General features: G+C 33.9%; 1 protein-coding gene across 12 annotated transcripts in view; it reads left to right on the plus strand.

The window, feature by feature from the left end:
- The window catches only part of ASAP1 (ArfGAP with SH3 domain, ankyrin repeat and PH domain 1), a 568,420-nt gene that overhangs the window by 467,547 nt on the left and 79,568 nt on the right, over positions 1 to 21,305 (plus strand). For all 12 annotated transcript variants that reach the window (XM_074265489.1, XM_074265495.1, XM_074265486.1 and 9 more), the window contains 2 exons: positions 556 to 656; positions 8,615 to 8,684. In XM_074265489.1, coding sequence (XP_074121590.1) covers positions 556 to 656; positions 8,615 to 8,684 — 171 coding nt within the window. The remainder of the gene's footprint in view (positions 1 to 555; positions 657 to 8,614; positions 8,685 to 21,305) is intronic.

Raw genomic sequence — 21,305 nt, forward strand, 5'->3', positions numbered from 1 at the left:
ACAAAGAAAGACAAACAATAATTTCTGCTTTCAAGCAACTTATAGTCTAATGGGGGAAACAACATGTGAACAACTTTGTACAAATGTTATATGCAGACTATATTGAAGATAATAGAGATCTACCAATCATAATTGCTTTCTTTTATAGAACACTTTATTGTTTACAAATTGCTAAATTCAGATTGAATGTTACTAATTATTCTTTTTGGATGAAAACTCAGGGTTTTAGAAATTCAGGGATTTCCAAGAACACATGACAGGGCAGAACCAATTCTTGAACGCTGGCCTAATTACACCTAACCTGATAATCTTTCCACACAATCTCAATGTCCCTAAACTCTGTCAAGCAAATTCCCCTTTCTGGTTCTCAGTTGTATTATCTGGAGAATGAGTAGGTTTGATTGGATGCTACAATCTCTAAAGTCTCTTCCAAGCTTAACAGTCAATCTGCCTGTATTTAAGATGGTGCCAGTGGGTTGTGATCATTTAACATGAAGGTGTCAAAGAATTATGGGTAGTTTGTCATTTTTTTTTTCATGGCTTCTTCTTGCATAGGATTCCCAGAGCAGGCAAGGAGGATACAGTATGCATCAACTTCAGGGCAATAAGGAATATGGCAGTGAGAAGAAAGGTTATCTGCTAAAGAAGAGTGATGGGTATGTATGTATTTGTTACAAGTCTCATCAAGTTTTATGTTGATATGTCAATGGGTCTGTGATCTCACAAAGATTATGCAAATCTGAACCTATCCACAGTTTTCATTGCATGATTTTTTTGTCCATGTCCCCTTATAAATTTTTCACAAGACATCCACCTTACATTCTGGGTTCTTTACTACATATTCTTTCTTATACTATACACACATATATACACACACACTTTCACTCATTTACATACATAATGTTTTAAACTTGTTAAAGTAGAAAAGTTATTATGTTTGTCCATATCAATAAATGTCAATCTTAGGTAAATTATGGTTGAGGGGACTGTGCGATTGAAAAAAGTATTGCTAGGTACTATGAGAAAATATGAAATTTAGAAATTGAACTTTAAAAAAAATGTTACATTTTAAATGGTTAATTGTCTCCTTCCCTTCCTCCCTATATTAGAGAAGACCACCATTTGACACAGATATATATATGATATATACAGAATAATATGCATACTATGCATCTTCCTTCATAGGTTCTTTGTAGTTAATTTGAATATTTGTAATGCTCAAAAGTAGCTTAGCCATTCACAGTTATTCTTTGAACAATATTGCTGTTACTGTATACAGTGTTCTTTTTATTTCAATCTTCGTTATTTCATGCATGTCTTTCCATGATTTTCTAAAATCAACCCGTTTATCTTTTTACAGCAGAGTAGTGTTCCATCACATACCACAACTTGTTTGATCATTATCCAATTGATGTGTATCCCCTAAATTTCCAGTTCTTTGCCACAAAGAGAACTACTATAAATATTTTAAAACATATAGGTGCTTTTCTATTTTCCCCTCCTCTCCTTGGGAAACAGACATAATAATGGATAATCCTGGGCCAAGGAATATATACAGTTTTATAACTCTTTAGGCATAAGGACAGAGCCATTAAAATGTGTAAAAATTCATAGCAAGACCAAAGTTCAAGTTACAAACTAAGAAATTCAAAAGACCAACAAAACCCGATAGGTTTCTTTTGTATTTTAAGGGCTAGGGAAAGTGACACAGTTGGCTTCAAGTTTTAGTAGTTTCAAACTCATGTGCCCACCTAAGTTCAAGTATAATCCTTTCATTCAGAGGAGGTGCTTGGTATAGCTAAATTATTGTGTTTTTACATTAGTTCAATACATTGCCATTCCCTTTGTTTTATGTATACTTATAGTTATTTAAATAAAACATAACAGTGTGTTAAAACTAAAAGCCTGATTTTATATATATATAAATAATAATAATCAATTTTTCAACAAATATTTTTGGGTGACTAATAGGGAAAAGTGAATTTAGATCCTATAATATCTTGGACAAATAATTTATTGTTGTTCTGGACCCTTCGAATGAATCTCTTCATCCATAGTATGTGTGTTGGGAGTAAGAGGGAAAGAGTGAAAGGATTGAACTTAATGACTCCTGAGATCCTTCTAGCTCTGAATCTATGATCCTCTATGCAAAAGAGTCTATTTAGCAACATGAAGATAACAAAAATTAATTAGACAGTCCCTCTTTAGGACTTGCTGAAGTGATTTCACATATGTGCTCTATAACTACAAAGCATTGTGTGATATGTAACATGAGAGGGACTATCTGCTTGCTAAAAGAGTCTAGGAGGGAAATTTCGTCCACTTATAGCTGAACTCTATAACAAAGACTTCTCAAAGGGCATAGCTTATTTCAGTCACACTTTGAAGAATTTCAGTCGAAAGAAATTACAGAAGGGAAAGAACAACAGAAAGCAAGCCCCCAACCCCACCAAAAAATGACACAGACACCAGAATAAAGAGAGGAAATTGGGGATTGATGAATTGTCCAATTTGGCTGAAGTATTGAGTAAATGGAAAGAGAGAGTGCTAGTGTGAGAAAACTCTAGGGGGAAAAGAATGGAGCCAGATCAAAACTTCAACTTGCAATCCACGATAGAGTGAGAGACTTATCTACAAGGAAATGTATTCACTTTTCAGCAAAGGATTGATAGATTGGAGCTGGGATGCTAGATCTATAAGACTATAAGAGAGAATAGAATAAAGATAAAATCACAAGTCATAATTCAAGTCACATTTACTCTTCTATTATCAGTTTGTTTATTTTTTTTTTCCTGAAGCAATTGGGGTTAAGTGACTTGCCCAGGGTCACACAGCTAGAAAGTGTTAAGTGTCTAAATCCAGATTTGAACTCAAGTCCTCCTGATTTCAGGACTGGTATTCTATCTACTGCACCAACTGGCTGCCCCCTATCAATGATTTTTAAGGCAAATCTTTTCAGTTTATTGTAGCTCTTGAGAAATGACTTACCTGTAATCAGAATTTCTTTACATTGGATTCTTAGTAGGGTAAGAGATCTTCACTCAGTGATTTCACATAATGACAGTGCCATCAGAGCATTAAATATAACTTCAAGCTAACAAAAAATTACCCTTGTCCAAAACTGGATCATAGTAAAATAAACATTAATTCTCATTTTCCAGAGAAGAAGCCAGGTTTTTTGAATGTTTACATGTGAATGATGGATATAGGAAAGAATTGGAAATTTTTCAATTTTTGAGTTGAAAAGAGCCTTTACAGGTCATCTCTCTTATTATGTATGAAATGAGTGACAAAAAAAGAATTGGAACTTAGATTAGCAATAAGTTCCTCTTTTGTTAAAAAGGAAATTCATAGTAGAATATCTCCTAATTAGTTCTGCCATCAATTTTGAAGAATAATTAATAGAGAGTCCCATACATGAATATGGCACCCATTTATGAAGTGTTACTTATCCAACCATGATAGACTTAATAAGTTTTAAAAGTTGTGCTATTGGACTTCTTCCATTTAAGATTTTATAACAATGTCATGGACAGTAGTAATTCTTAACCATAGTTTGAGACATTATTAAGTCTAACTTCATTTTTCTTGAGAAGTTGCAAAATTCTTAAATTTCTTGAGAAAAAAAATTCAAATGAATGTTTAAAACAAATAGACCAACAGCTATATGACCTTGTACAAAGTAATGATGAGTAGTTAATCAATATTTGTTGAATTTTATTGCTTTGAAATGAAAAGCATAGAAGTCTTGAAGAGATCTCAATGCCTATTTATAAAATGAATGTCACAAAACCGATTTGTTCCTGCTTGTCCTGTGGGACTTCTGTCTGTGTCCTCCTATAAGGTTATTCCAAGAGTTCTACTCAACATTTTGTAGACTTCCTCAGTTTCTCTTGACAGTGTGATCATTGCAGTGCTTTAACTATGCACTCATCATCCCCTGGCATGTGATTAGCCTGTCATGTATTCCTATTATGTTATAAGGGATATGTATAATATCAAATAACAATAGGATACCACAACTGCAAAAAAGATTTGTAATCACTGTTCTTCATTATGAAAAGGGCAAGTTATTAGGTAACCAATCACATTTTCAGCTTATCATTCTTCTTCTTTAGAAGAGAGGCACATGTTATCCATTTCAACAAGACATCCTAGGTCAGTGCCAAAAAGAAGATTAATGCCTTCAATTTACTCTCTTTGGTTCATATTAGTCATGAGAAGAAACCAAGCAGATGGAGCTTTTCTGCTTCTGTACAAATGTATGGGAATAAAATTGGAGAAAACTATATATAAATATAGTCTTCTCAATTGATTCATATAATTATATATAAATCAATATAATGTAAGGTTAATGAAACCAGTGGTATTTTCTTCTTAAAGTATTAAGGGAATGCTTTGCCTGACAATAGGAATATTGTGTAGATGCTTAGATTTTGAAACTTTCACGGAGCTATGAATATTTTCCATTGATGCAGATGAAAGCTCAATTCATTTCTTATGTGATATTTGTTCATGTTTTCCAGCAATCCTCCTAAAAAGAAAATTCACCCAATGCAGTGAGAGATTTTCTTTTAGTATTTCAGTACCAATAAGCCACTTGGATTAGCCTTATATTTTCTCTCACTTTCCCTACATTACCAGTATAATTCCTTTTCTGGTGTACTCATATAGACATATATGTGTCTATATATGCATGTTTCAGAAGTCCTTAACTTTATATTTATGTGTCATGGATCCCATTGGCAATCTTTTCAAACTTATGGACCTCTCCTTATGATGTCTTAAAATACATAAAACAAAACACAAAGGATTACAAGGAAAGTCAATCATATTGAAATATATTTACCAAAATATTTTAAAATGAAATTCATGGACTCATTAAGAACCTTTGAGCTAAAGAGTGTTTTCAGGCCATTCTTTGTATCCTTAAAAGTAAAATAAATAAATTAACAAAGAAATATGGAATGCATGTATACCTTGAGAGGATTAAAAGCAATCTCTTAGAATCACAGAATTTGGGAATTATAAGAAATTTACAATGGCCTTTTAGTCTAAGCTACATACTGAATGTTTCCCATTCACATATAACAAGTGTTCATCCAGGCATTGTTGAAGTCCTCCAAGGAACTAAGCAAACCTTTAATCTCATATGTTGTCCTAATTGTTAGGGAGTTTTTCCTCACATCAAACCTTGATTTTCCTTTTTGTTAACTTGCCATTGCCCCTTTAGAACTAAATAAAATGAGTCTTATAGCTCTTTCACAAAATATCCATTCATAAACTTAAAGACACTCATCATATCACTCCAAAGCCTTCTGTTCTGGAGGCTAAACCTACTCAGTACCTTCAGCTGACCTTCTTATCACATGAGAAGATGGTACATCTTCTTTGTTCTCCTCTGGACACTCTCCAATTTATATACTGAAACCATGACATGCACACAGTATTCTAGGTGAGGTCTCAGTGGGGCAGAGTACAGTAGGATTATATTCTTGGAAGCTATGTTTTCCTTAATGCAGCTCAGGAATAAATTAGTTTTTTTGGCTTCTCTATCACATTGCTGACTTAGTGAACTTGTAGCCTAAAAAAAACTGCACTTATTTTTCAGATGCTTTCTAACCCTGTCTCCTTCATCTTGTACTGGTGAAGTTGATTTTTATTTGTAACTAAGTTTTTTTTTAAGTTGCATTTTTACATCTATACCCATTGAATTTAATTTCACCAGATTCATCTCAATACTGTAGCTTATCTATCATCTTGGATGTTGATATATCCAAACTTGGTATCCTCTGCAAATTTGGAAAACCATGCCATTTATACCTTGGCAAGGCATTGATTAAAAAAAAAAAAAATGCTAAACACCATAGGGCCAAACACAGATTCCTGGGATAATCCACTAAAAACCTCCTTCTTCACTGACTTGGCAACTCCTAGTAGTGTGTAAACTCATCTAGTTGAATTATCTAATCCTCATTTTTTTTAACCTTCTCCACCACAGTATGAAGCGCTTTATCAGGAGCTTTTCTAAAATCTAACCTAACTATTTATCTATGGCATTTTCTCAGATCACTGGTTTATTAATTAATCCTGTTTAAAAAAGAAAAGAAAAGAAAAAGAAAAAGAAAGAAAGTTCTGTACTTGATGGAACCCATAGCAGATCTTTGTTATCCCCTATGTAGATATTCACTACCCATTTCTTAAATGATCTGTTCTAGAATTGTCCTAGTGATATTAGTCAAGCTCATTGCCCTCCAGTTTGCAAAATAATAATAATAATAATAATAATAATAATTCCCTTTTTTTTGAAATTGAAACAAGATTTGCCTTTTTGTAATTTTGTAATACCTCTCCCATTTTCTGTGATCTTTCAGATATTATTAGTAGTAGTAGCTCAGCAGTCATATCTGCCAATTCTTTCAGAATTTAAGAATATAGTCATCTGGACCAAATAACTTAAATTCTTCAAGAATAGCTAGTATCTCCTCACCTGTCTTGGGTGTCAGTTTTCCATTATTTGTTTTCCTTCATTTCCAGTTGAAAGGCCTTTCTCCTATACAGAGAAAACAAGAAAAACAGAAATTAAGAAAATCAACTTTCAGTTGTAGTTTCCATCCTATTCTTCTTTTTCTCCCAATATAACTGAAATCCTCATTTTGTTGTCCTTAGCTTCTCTCAGGTCATTCTGAGGTTTGGTATACCTGTCACTGCTTCTGTGCACTTTGTAGGACTGCTTCATTCATCTTTCCTTAGCTAGCCTTGCTTCTATTTTTTATAAATTTCTATTTTAAATCTGAGTCAGTTAATGAGCTCTAAGTGGTTTCTTCATTTTGATTTCTTCAGACCCCATATTTTCTCCCATTGGAACTGCTTCCCTTGTATCTTCAGAATTTCATTCTTGTGCATCTCCCTTCTCTCTTGGAATGACTTTACCTGTAGTTCTTTAGTCATGTGAATTTACCTGTCTTTATTTGAACCCATGAAAATATCTTTTCCAAAATCTGGGTTGCATGTCTAGATTTCCTCTCCTCATCTTTCCAAATTCTAGGATTCTCCAAATCTTTCCCAAATTCTAGGAGGGAATGCTCACTAACATGCTCAGTATCTTCATGTTTGTAAGAATTAGATCTAAAATAGAATCTTCCTTTATTGGTTTTTTCATATTTTGAAAGATGACTTGCCCTGTCATTAAGGCAAATCAAGAAATTAGTAGTAATTTCGATTTTGAAAGCAAAAGAGCTTAAGCTGATGTTTGATAAATGCATTCTGTCATAAGTACTATATTGTGCTTTTGTGCAATTTTCCTCCAAACTCTTCCTCCTAACATCCAGATTGTCTATGGTATTTTCTAATGACAAATTCTTTCCTATTCACCTTCCATCAACCTTCATCTAGCTATTTTCCATCTTGCTCTTTATCTTCCATGGTTTCTAGATTTCCTCATATAATTATACCTTCTTAATATACCTTCTTCCCCTTTGCATTCTTTATTTCTTTTGCATACAAATTACCCTTCCAAAGCCATGATCCATTCATTGATTTCATACCACAAAGTTTCAATTTTATCTTCTTGGTATGGGACGTTTTTCCCCCCTCATTACCTACATTTAGGGTATTTGAGTATAAGCACTGAGACCATGGCTGTTTTTTAATTACTGTTTTCTTTCTTGAGATTTGTTTTGTAAACTTCCAAGGTATTTTTTATAGTTATTTCAGCTGGTATTTTTTTATAATTATTTCCTATAGCATCTATTTTGGAGACATACATATACACATCTCAACATATATACAAATATGGGTATGTGAAGGTGTGCAAGATATATAAATCTAAATTGTATGTTGAATGCAGTTCTATTGTTTTACAGTAACTTTATTAAAATAATTAATTTTAAGAATTTTATTCTTATAAGAAAGTATTCATCTTGATTATAACTTGAGAACTCCTTGCCTTTTAATGACTCTATAAAATCCTATTGCGACTGAGTCTGAGTAGTGTGTTTAATTTCATATTGATCATTGTGTTTGATTTTTTATTCTCTCTATAAAGTAGTGCAAGCTATTTACCAATCTATAGAAGCTGTCCATGTAAGAATTTCTTTTGCCTGTATTTAGATTTTAAAGTCAACAGAACAAAAGTTTTCAAATTCTACTTGTTTCACAAGTATTTATTGTCTTCTTTGTTCTTTTTATAAGTTCATAAATAGTTTTACATCTAAATTACTAATAATCCTCTTTTCAATAACCTGACATTTTCATATTGTTTTAAAAATTTCTGAGTATTTGTTGTGACATATATGTGATCTCTGGATACATAGGAAAGTAGACTGTTTTCTTGGAATAATTGAATGAATGAATATAAATGAGCATTATTTCACTTTTATCATATGCCAGACATTTCTGAGACAATGTTCTCTCTATATATTGTCTTATGTTGTACTTCCTGGCTTTATTTTAATACCTGTCACTTATGATAATGGAGAGGAAATTACAGCTGAATGGTTTTAGAAAATCCTGTATAGTATAGCTATGTCTGAAATAAATTAAACAATTTCCCTCCCCCCCCATCCCGCCCATTGTTGATAATAAATTATTTCTTTGTTTGACTCATTTTTAGGCTTCGGAAAGTATGGCAGAGAAGAAAGTGCACTGTAAAAAATGGAATTCTGACCATATCACATGCAACAGTAAGTTAAACATTATTAGTTTACGCTAGCTCATTTATCATCTTTCCTTATCTGAAACACTGTAGGGGTATACAAGGGTATTATAACAAAATAATCCTCAAATTCACTATTAAAACATTAGTTTTAGAGCCAGTTGGAAACCATTCTGCTTGGAGTATTATTGACAGAAACAGGATTGTTAGTTCACACTGTTTATATTTTGTGTTTTTTACATTTCCCTCTAGAGTGTGTGTGTGTGTGTGTGTGTGTGTGTGTGTGTTTAAACTAGATATTTTCTTTTTTGACTTTCTTATCCAATGCCTCAGCATCTGATATACTAATATCATTGACACTACCTGATAGCTTTAGCAGACTATACTCCTTTCACAAATCTCAATGTTGCCTCAAATCTCTCTCCTCACTTCAATCCATCCTCTGTTCAAACTAAAGCATGGAACCAACCGTGATAATACCCCCTCCCTTTCCTCTCCTGCCTCAATAATCTCATGACTTCCTTTTGCCTCCAGGATCAAATATAGAATTCTCTGGCATTCAAAGCCCTTCATAATATAGACCTAGACCCCCTGTACAGTTCACCCCCTGACTCTTTGATCCAGGGACAGTGATCTCTTTGCTGTTCAATGAGTTCTTTATCCCCATTACTATCTCTGGGCATTTTTCTCTGGCTCTTCCTCATGCCAGGAATGCTTTCCATTCTCCACTCTGCCTAGTGACCTTCCTTCCTTCTTTTAAATAAAAACTAAAATCCCATTTTTTATTATAAGCCTTTTCCAGCCACTCTTAATTCTAATAACTTTCTTCTCTGTCATTTAAAGTCCTCAACAGTCCAGATCTGAACACATTTTAAAGCCTTATCATATATTACAGTTCCTTCTTGCTCACTTTTCTGTGATTAACCTGGCTTTCTAGATGTTCATCACATATATATCTCTCATCTTCATGTTTTGTATGGGATGCTCCCCAAATGTATTGCCCTAAGATACTTTCTTCTCACTTCCACTTCTTAGAATACCTAACTGGTGTGAGAATTCAGTTATCCTTTGCCTGACCTTGCCACCAATTATTAATATTTTCCCACTCCCTAAAATGGCCTTGTGTTTATTTTTGGCAGTATACTTATTATATATTTTACATGTGTTCCTGTTTTCTTCTAAAATATTTGTGCCAATAAAATATTTTAACCGGTTACCATTTCACTTTTCACATTTTGTTCTCAGCACCTAGCACAATACATGACACATAGTAGGTGCTTAACAAATGTGTATGTGGTTTAATTTGAAATACTGTTAGAATAAATGTTCTTATGATCACAGAATCTTACACTTGAGCTCTTACTGTCCCTGGCACATGGTAAAAGCTAAATCCACAAGCTGTCTAGGTTAGTCCATAGCTGAAAAGGAATCCCTTTTACATTATCCCCAATATTAAGATATTATATTTTCTGCCTTTGAAATATTCAAGCAGAAATTAGATAACTTTGTCAAGAATATCATAGAAGGGATTCAGTGTAACATTTATTCTATTTAGTAGTTATTCTAATTATTAATATAGCTTTTACTATGTATCTTTTACATAAATTATTTTTGATATTTTATTATACTATGTAAATATAGTCATAGAATTTTTTTTATTAATTGGTCCTTCCCAGTTATCTCACCATAACCCAATTAAGCAAACTAGAAAAATAAAATAAAACTCAAAATATTGCATGTTCTAGAATACAAATTCTCACATTGACTGTATCAAAAAATGTTTATCTCTTTGTACATTTTAAGTTAATCACCTCTCTGGCAGGAGGTGATAACATGTTTCATCTTTATTCTTTTGGACTCAAGGCTTATCATTGCTTAACCATTATTATTTTCATTATAATTGTAATCAGAGTTCTACAGTTTTATAAAATTATTTTTCTCTTCATATTAGTTTATAAATATTATTTTCCTAATTCTCCTCACTTGGCTCTGGATCGTTTCATAGAGGCCTTCCCAGTTTCTTCTGAAACTATCCATTTTGTCATTTCTTATGGTAAAATAATATTTTAAGCTATTCTCTAATAGTTTTTAATTCTCTAGAAAAAGAGGTATATTTTTTGTGCTGATAGGTTTTTTCCTCTTTCTTTGATTTCTTTGGGGATAGGAGCCTTGATATGGCTTGAATCAAAGAGTATGTATGCACAGTTTAGAACTTTTTGAACATAGTTTTAAAATTGCCCCAAATATCTGGAACACTCCATCAGTAGTACACTATAGTATGTACCTGTTTTCCCAAAGTATTTCTAGTCTGATGAGTATGAAATGAAACTTCAAAGTTGCTAAAATTTTCATTTCTCCAGGTTTTTTTTTAATTTAGAGTATTTTTTCATGTTTCATATGTCAATAACTTAAATTTCTTCTTTTGAATATTGCCAACTTATATCTTTTGAACCTGTATCACTTCAGGAGTAATTTCTATTCTTAATAAATTTGAATGTTTTGATATTTTCCCAGGTATATGTTTTTCTTCTTCTTCTTTTTTTTTTTTTATCTACATGAGAGGATCACAGAATTTTAAGGTTGAAGGGGAACCTTAGAGGCTGCCTAATCTTAGCTTTATCTGCAAGGAAATCCTCACTAAAAATACTTGACAATTGATCATCAGACCTCTGCTAATGAGGGAGAGTCTACTATTCCCTGAGCAAGGCCACTGTAGTTTGGGTTAGTTTTAACTGTTAGACAAATAATTCTGGAAATTAAAACATGGTATAGAAATACATCGTCTGGGCTCAGAGCAGAATGAAACCAGGGTTATAAGGTTGAACTCTCTTTGTACTGGCAATTGAGTTTCAAAGAAAAACTATATCACAAGTCTAGCATACCCTACCCTGTCTTCTTAAATACACATCAGAATCACAAGTACATTAATAAACCTGAGGATATGAAGAGATGTATTCAGCCTAGCAACATTATAAGGGGGAAGGAAAATGTTTAAAGAGTATATCCAGTGGATATAAGTCCAGGAGCAACCTCTTTGATTTGTAAAGAAGAGCACATTAATAAATAAAATAACTATTACCTAAAATCAGCAAATATGCCTTGAACTCTCTTGGGGGGTTGGCACATGAACTTCATAGTATTCAAAGTAGGAGCTATAAAAGGATATATTTAGTCAGGAAGACAAAATGAGAATGCTGAGCTGCTTCCAAAGGTCTTGTTTCACTCTAAACCTTTAGCCTACGTTGCATAGCTACAACATTGGTTTCCAGACCTCAACATAAAAGATCACATCTTCTATTGAGATTGCAATTACAAAATGCTAAAATAACTACAAAGTTAAGCTACTATAAGTTGCTCAAAACCTAGAACCCATTCTCAGAATTGAAGAGTCCCTTAAAATTAAGTATCTGGTTCAACTCCTTTTTGATGATGAATATCCAATATTATATTCCTGACTACTTGTCATCCAGATTCTGGGACAGTGCCAGGGAATTTAGTGTCTCTCAAGATTCCTTTTGGGAATAGATCTTATTTAAATTATGGCAAAGGGCTACAATAACCCTTTGAATACTGGAAGATTCCAAACATATCTTAAATAAGTCTTCTCTTCTCCAGATTGACAGCCATAACCTACCTAAATTAATATAACAACTGATATAAAAGCTGACTTTTAATTGTGGATTATATGTGCTTTTTGTCTAATACTGTTATTCAGGACTTGTGAAAAGCAATAACTGAGAAAATGCTAGTTTGGGGGCACATTTGGATATCTTTGTGTAATCATCAGTATATCTGTTCTACCAACTTAGATTTCAAAACTTGCATGATTTCAGACTTGAGATGGATCAGTATGTGTCTACTCCAACCCAAACCTAAAACAATTTAATGAGTTTTAAAGAGTTCTTTTTTGTTTTTGGTTTTTTTTTTCCCTGAGGCTGGGGTTAAGTGACTTGCCCAGGGTCACACAGCTAGGAAGTGTTAATTGTCTGAGATCAAATTTGAACTCGGTCCTCTTGAATTCAGGGCTGGTGCTCTATCCACTGTGCCACCTAGCTGCCTGTTTTAAAAAATTCTAATGCAAGGAGTCACCCAACTTTTGATTGAAAACCTCCAATGAATGGGAGCCTACTACATCAAGAAGCTACTGTCAGGTCTCCATTATTACAATTTTTTGTTTATGTCAAGCCCAAATTTGCTTCTTTCCCCTTTTTGAAGACATTGCTTCTCTTTAGCATGACAGCCCTTCATAGACACTGTGAGTAGACCACCTACTTCCCAGGATTGTTGTGAAGACCAAACAAGATAATAATTGTAAAGCATTTAGTACCAGTGCCTGACACAGTAAGAACTATAGAATGTTAGTTATTATACTCGGGAGGTGGGGGGATTTCCAAAGCCCTTAGCCCTTTGAACCTATAACTATTAGATTATGTTTTGAGAATTGTTGATTCTACAAGTAACATTTTCAGAATAAGAATACCACAGTCAGAATAGTAGTCGAGTAGATTATAGAACTCTTGTTCTCCTTCCTCCCCTCATTCTTAAAGCACAATTTTGCCTCTCAAATTTAATATTCTGCTTCAGTCTCTTCTGACTTCTGCAGCTGTGGACAGAGCTGCAGCTGCTTCAGTGCCTTAAATAAATCTTCTGCTTCTCTGGGCATTTGTTATTGCAAAATTGTCTGGAGGCAGATTTTCCTTCTAGAGGACACTAAGTAAGGCAGTTTTTTCTTTCTTCCTCTTCTAGAGAATCTCAGTCTCTCCTCTCCCCCTCCCCCTCTCTCCTCTCCCTCTTCCCCTCTTTCCCTCCCTTCCTCCTTCTCTTTCTCTCTATTTTTTACATTTAACCTATTAGCCCAGAGCATTTTGATTTTCAGTTCTATCTTGAAGCACATACATGCTGTGATTCTGTCAAATTTTATTAGCTCACTATGTCATATCTAAAGAGCATTTGAGGTGGAAATTCCCCAGAAAAGTTTTGCTACTCATCACTCTTATTAAGGACTTTCTACTTGAGAGATTAATTTTTCAAACTCAATATACACAAGTTAGAGCCTTCAAAAGTAAATTCCAGGATATTTTTACTTAGAAGTTTTCATATGAGCATACTAATTTTCTTTTGCTAGTGAATAAAATTTTCTTATAGTTGAATATAATGTGATATGCTTCACTTTGCCTTTTGCAGTCATTCATATCCTATGTATGCTCCTAAATATCTTATTTTTCCCATCTTATTGAGTGAAAGTGAGTCCTCCCTCATTGTAGGTCTTTAGGGAAGGGCAGAATATAGTAATAATAATGATAATAGTAATAAATCATATAATGCTTTATAAATATCTCATTTGACCCTTACAACCACCCTTTAGGGGGACAGAAAGACAAGATAGATGGAATTAAATGAGTTACCCAGGATCAAACAGCTAGTAAGTATCAATTGTCTGAGGCCAGACCAAAATTAATAATAAGAATAGTATCACTTATCCTTTGAGGTTGTTGTGAGGTACAAATGAGATTTGTAAAGCATTATGGAAATCATAAAGCATTATATAGTGATTTGTTTATTATTATTATTATATTCTACCTTTCCCAAAGACCTACATTGAAAGGGGACAATTTTCATTCAAGCAATCTATTCTACTTTCAGATAGCTCTGATTGTTACCAAGTTTTTCAAACCCAAATTTTCTATTTGGCAACTTTTATCTGTTGCTCCATCTTTTATCTTCTAGGGCCAGATACAAAAGTCTAACCCTTGTTAGTGCTGACAGCCTTTCATATACTTGAAGAGAGCTCTCACTTGAGCTGAATTAGAATGAATAGAATCAGCTATCTGTTATGCCAGAACATGCAGCCTGTTTTATGCACTTCAAAAGTCCTTAAGAATCACAAATAACAAAATCTCGATTTATGACATTGGGCATGTAAGAATCTATTAACTATGATTCAGTCCTTCTGTTCTATATCTGGCCACTGGACCCAGATGGCTCTGGAGAAGAAAGTGAGGCAGGTGACCTTGCCCAGCCGTCCCCCACTTAAATCCAATTCACTTGCAATTCATGGCATCTCCTCCCAGACATCAAGGTCCTCTTCAAGAACGAAGGACAAACAATAATGATAATCATAGGGCACCGTTTTAATTAATTGTCTATCAACACCATCATCATCAGAAGAGACAATATGTGGCTAAGCCGTTGCTCTGAATACATTTAATATGTTCCTACTTATTCTTGTTTTGTTGGTAGTACCAGGAATACCAGGCCTGGTGTGTAGAACACAAGGTATCTTACCATTACCAGGACAGCTTTTGCTATTAACTAAAACACATTTAATCACATCACTGTTCCCTGAAGTATAGTCTCAACAGACTGTCAGCTGACTTTTCTTGACTTTGCAAACTCTCCTGTGATTACTGTGAATCTGAGTGGAAATTAAAGGCACTGGTTTCCTGAGAGAGATTGAATTTCAATTATCTTCTTTAAAAAATGCAAATATATTTCTATTCATAGAATCTTGGGCCTTAGCATGGGACCTCTTTAGGACTTGGGAATTCCTTATACTTTTTTATTGAATTTCCCAGTGGAACTGCCTTTTAAAGTACTAAATCAGGGAGGGCTATTCACAGAAGTGCAATATTTCAGAGTTAAAAGGGACTACAAAAGTCATTTTCCTAGTCCATACCTAGAGGGGAAAAGTCACTAAGACACTCACCTTGTGTCTAGCTAGCTTTACCTTCAAGACTTCTAATCAGTGGGATTCTACTTCCTCCAGAGGTAACTTATTCTCTTATTGTTAGGAAGGTTTTCCTTTCATCGAACTCTAAAGCAACTTCCTACCTATTTCAAGATGCTTTGACAAAAATGAATTTGGAGTCAGTGTACTTTAAGGAAGTTACATTTCCTGGCTTAATCTTTGAAGAAGTTTATATTTTAAGTTATGTTATGTTTTTTCAAGTTAAATTTATGCCTTCATATTATCTCCCCAACTCTCTGTGACATCTTTTCATATGCCTCCAAGTGCTCTACTCTCAGTAATTTCGATCAGAAGATATATTTTTTCCTTTATTTACATTCAAAAACATTTCTTTGGTAATTCTATAGAATTGGTTAGATGGAATGTAAGTTCCTTGAGGTCAGGAACTGCTTTAACCAATATGCTTCATACTTTAACTTATTCATTTTTAACTTAAACATCTACTCAACCCTGCCCACCTCAGGGTAATCATTCAATAAATATTTATTGGTTGACTTAGGTATATATTTTGCCATTCTATGACCAAATCCATTAAGAACCCCATAATTCCCCAAACTATATCTTTGTCAAAATAAAAAAAAAAACATAGAAATTCAACCAACAACTAGCAAAACTAAGAATTTAGAAGACATCATCTGAATTCTATTTCATTCTTAGCCCCTTTCCTCCCATTTGGAATCCTAAGAAGCTGTCTTCAAAGTGTCAAGATAATAGGATGAAAGCCACCATAAGAAAAGCAGCATGATAGATACCATGGTCATTGGAATAGACTTTGAATATCTAGTTTCAAATTCTCGCTCCAGGAGTTGCTAACTGTAAGACTTGAAGCAAGTTATTTCCCTATGCACCTCAGTTTCCTGATAAAATGCAAGTTTCAGACGAGATGACATAAACTGTTTTTCTAGCTCTCTTTCATACTCTCATACAGAAAGATTGACCACTACCATCTCTTATGCAAACCAGAACCCCTTCAGTCCTCATTGAGCCAATTTCAAGAGTAACTAGTCAAAAAAAAAAAATTCATCATCTGAAAATTGCCCATTACAAATAAGCTTCTGAATTTCTGTAGAAGTAGGGTCTGCCCTAAGGCCTATGTTTCAAAGCCTTTCAGTGGCAGACTTGAGTTCAGATTTAGCCTAAGACACCAACTATATGACCATGGCATGTCATATAACTTTAGGTTAGCCTCAGGTTTTTTTATTTATAAAATGGGAATAATGGTATCATTTGTCTACTAAAGTGGTTGTGAGGGTCAAATGAGATATTTATAAAGTGCTTAGCACAATACCTGTTAAGTGCCTGCACATAGTCCCTTTTCACTCTTTCTAGTTTGACAAGATTTTTCAGAGTTGGTTATTATGCTCTATATTCACAGTCTCCCAAAAAACTAGCATCACTTCCATGCGACAAGGAAGCACCAGGGTAAAGAAAAATTGCATTAATGGCATTAATGTTGCAGTACAATATTAATATCAGAGTTCACTTTAAGAGCCAATTCACAAGTGTCAGGAGCTATAACACTTGGAGAACTCACATTTCCTGGACTGAAAAATCAATAACCACCATCATTTAATAGTTTAAGTAATGTTCCCATCTGTGTTCCTGTACAATCCAAATACCAGGAGGCCTCCTTTGCCCGTGGTTAGTGTTTTTTTGCTCATTTATGGGCAATGGTCCATCCTAGTGGAATGAATATTTTATTTTCCCCCAGGGTGTGTCCCCCTTCTGTCTTAGCATTTGATTAACTTAAATGCTTTCTTAAAACATAAACTCTGTCCACTAAAATGCATTCTAAGACTCAACCATTTTGCACCATTTATTTTAAAAAGTAAAAACAGTACCTACCTTCAAGGATATTTTACTTGCAGTGATACAGGCATAATCTTGATAAACAGATATATACCGTGTACTTAAAGTGATTAAAAGGTAATTTTGGAAGGGGAAGGCTCTAGAAGATAACAGCACTGGGAAAGACCCTTACAAAGGATTTCATTTGAGCTACGTCTTAAAGGAAGCCTCTAATTCTAAGAAGTGAAGAGGTAGAGCATTCATGAGAAGGGCATCCCTGATTGGGAAGTGGGGTGGGACTAGGGCTGGATGTATAAAAATTTGGATCATCTGCATAGAATTAATAATGTAAACCATGGAAAAGCTGATGAAGTCATCGAGTAAGAGTATAGAGATAGAACGTATACTATATACCTGGTATCTGCTAAACCCTGAAGATATAAATATAAGGAAGAAAGAAAGGTCCAACCCTCAAGAAACTTAAATTTTAATGGGGAAAGACAACACATAAGAAGAACCTGGAAACTAAGGATGGGGACTACAGGAAGATCCACAAAGGGGCAAGGCTGTTGGTAAGAAGAATTGTGGAAAATTGTGAATGGAGTCAACTTGGCTAAGGTTCCTCATGAAATTATCTAATCTGATGAGAAATGAATAAAGTAATTAGATACCTAGGAAGAGAATCAAGAGAGATTGAGGCAGGAGAGAAGATGACTAGAATCAAAGGCTACAGAAAGGCTAATAAGGGTGAGAATTAAGAAAAGGATATTAAGGTTTAGCAATTATCAGGTCATTGATAACTTTTGAGAAAGCAGCTTCAGTGAGTGATGAAGATGGACGTCAAATCAATCAAAAAAATTTTTTTATTAAGTGCCTATTATGTGCCAGGCCTTTGCTAAGCACGTGACATATTAAAAAAAGAAAATGACAGAACTTGCCCTCATGGAGTTTACAGTCTCAATGAGAAGAAAATATGTCAACAAATATATACAAAGCAAGCTATATATTGAATAAATAGGAGATAATTAACAAACAGAAAGTAATGGAATTAAGAATTAGGGAAGGATAGTTGATCAATGATGAACAGAAACAACTACACCCAGAGAAGGAACATTGGGAATTGAATGTAAACTGTTAGCACTACTGTCTTTCTACCCAGGTTACTTATACCTTCGGAATCCAATTCTTAACATGCAACAAGAAAATTGGATTTACACACATATATTGTATCTAGGTTATACTGTACACATGTAATATGTATGGGATTTCCTGTCATCTAGGGGAGGGAGTAGAGGGGAAAATTTGGAAAAAATGAATACAAGGGATAATGTTATAAAAAAAAAATTACTCATGCAGATGTACTGTCAAAATTTTTTTTATAATTTAATAATTATAAAATTAATTTTTAAAATGTTAAAAAAAAGAATTAGGGAAGGAGATTACGAAAGGTTGAGGAATGAGAGGAATGCAAGTGGATGTGAGGTGTAAATCAAAGGAAAACATAGATGTACAAAATGATAGCTTTTTGGTGGTGGCAAAGATTTGGAAATTGAGGCATACCTATCATTTGGGGAATGGCTGAACAAGTTGTGAGAGTTTCATACCTGGATTATAAAAAATAATGAAAGGAATGGTTTCAGAAAAACCTTGGAAGAACTATATAAATTGATACAGATTGAAGTGAGCAGAATGAGGAGATCATCTTACAGATTAATAGAAATATTGTAACAGTAATCAACAGCGAAAAAACTTAGCTATTCTGATCAATGCTAATCCAAGCCAGTTCTGAAGGATTTATGATGAAAAATGTTATTCACCCCCAGAACTGATGAATTCTAACTGCAAATTTCATTTTTCTTGGCTTTTTTCAATATGGCTAATATGGAAATATGCTTTGCATGATTTCGCATTTATAATTGACATCATTACTTGCCTTCTCGAGTGTAGGAGGGACTGGAAAGAGAGAATTTGGGACTCGAAAAATTTCAATGCATCAAATTAATAAATAAATGATAAATTTTAAGAAATTGGGGAGTGGAAATGCTAGTGACTGAGAAAATCTGGAAAGGTTTCATGTAACTAAAATATGGAGATGAGGAGAAAAGGCATTCTAAGAGAAAGGGAAAAGAGATTTGGATTCCTTAATTGTCATTAGGGAAAAGAGAGATTATTTGTGAGCTCATTATAGCATATGTAAAAGGGAGTTTTGTATAATAATCCTAAAAAGGTAGATTTAAGCCAATTGGGAAGAGTTTTAAATGCTGAACAAAAACTGAACTAGGATCTATTTGTGTTTGATCCTAGAAGTAATGGGAAATCTCTGTAGTTTATTGAGCAAAGAAATATTAAGGTCATATTTGTGTTTTAAGAAAACTTTGGCAGCCACATGGAAGATAGAGATGAGAGGGAAGAGAAATAAGAAAGAGGAGCCGATTAGGAAGTTTTGTGACAGTCAGAAATGATGAGAGCCTAAAATGCAGGTTTGGTCAGTGAATAAATGCAATTGTTAAATACCTCCCAAATGCCAGGCACAAGGTGATGACTATGTGAGTGGAAAAAAAGTAATTGATGAAGAGCTATTTTGGATAAACTTGGCAATTGATAATATGAGATGAGAGAATGAGGATTAAAAAAAAATAAAATAGAAATAGAAAAAAAAGTTCTGAAAACACAAAGAGACACAAAATACATATTAACTGACTTCACAAGTTAGTGCTAGATATCATTGCTTTATTTGTTCGGTTTTCTCAAGGTGCAAGGGTGAATCTAGACTGAAAGAATTTATGTGGCTTTATTCTAGATATCATTCTAGTGAACTACCTGAGCAAAATTAAAAAAAAAAAAAAAAAAAAAAAAAAAGAAGAAGAAATTTTTTTCCTCCCTTCTAGCCTTACCATCAAGATGAAATAAATAGGCAAAGATGCATATATTAGCCCAAGAAAGCTGAGTTGCATCAGCTTTCATTTAGGCAGGAATCTTAAATAAGCCAATTATTTACCTTAATAGAGCTCCAAATGAATAATACATTACTTTTCTAATTCCCTTCCTTTAATTTCAGATAGTGCCATTTACCTGTACGTTATCAGCTTCTGCTACGCTTGTTCCAGGAAACCCAATACTTCACTTCCTTCTGTTTTACATATGACCACAGTTGACTTTCATAAATCAGATGCAGAATGTAGTCTTTAGTTCAAAGAAGGTCTTGTTAATTTTTTTTTTTCTATCCTGTCAGGTTTAGAGGCAGAAGAAATGCCATTTTGTTGGTACAGATAAGATTATTAGGGCATATAGAATAACCAGCACGTATTCCAGGAATCGAGCAGTTCACAGTGAAATAACTTTGTTGCCTTTTCAAACCTTCAGAATTTAAGAATTTGTTGTTTGTTGGTTAACTGTAGAGTTTTGTTTGATTTTTGTTTCCATTCTGACCTATAAACCATGAGCAAGAGAATCTTCCTGGTTATTGCTTCTGCTTTTTCACAAAGCAAAGGAATTTTTGATAAATTTTATTTCCAGTTAGGAAGAGAATATTCTCATCCTGTCTTTGAAGATAAGGGGAAGGGATAAAGTCTAAATAATAAAATTAGGTAGATTCAGATCTTTGACCACATACAAGGACTAGTCATTATTTCCCATCAGAAGTTCTACCTGGTTTTTGACTCTGGAAAACATAATTCTACTCCCAGGATAGGCTGGTCATCTGAAATCTCATTAATATGAATATTGACTTAATTTTTGAAACTCAGCACCTTCTCTGTTCCCTTACATGCCCATTTCCTTTAATTGGAGAGCTGGAAGAGAAACAATATGTTCCTTCTAAAGTTTTCCTTTATAGAGAATTCACAATCCAGATAACTCTCCATTTGAGCTCTTATTGGTTTTCATTCCATGGAACATTATTGATGAGAACCCCTTGATGCACTTTCCTTCCTTTTCCATCTTTCTTTATATGTTGTCTCTTCCCCCAAAGGGACTGTCTTTTTCTTGAGTCCTCAGTAGTTAACGCAGCACCTAGCACATAGCAGGTGCTTAGTAAGTGTTAATTTAATTTAATTCATGGAAGAAAGTCTCTAGTAGGATAGCCCCAAAGATCTGCTTGATTTTTATCAATGA

This window comes from Sminthopsis crassicaudata, chromosome 1, assembly GCF_048593235.1.
Source record: "Sminthopsis crassicaudata isolate SCR6 chromosome 1, ASM4859323v1, whole genome shotgun sequence".
Classification (NCBI taxonomy): Eukaryota; Metazoa; Chordata; class Mammalia; order Dasyuromorphia; family Dasyuridae; genus Sminthopsis; species Sminthopsis crassicaudata.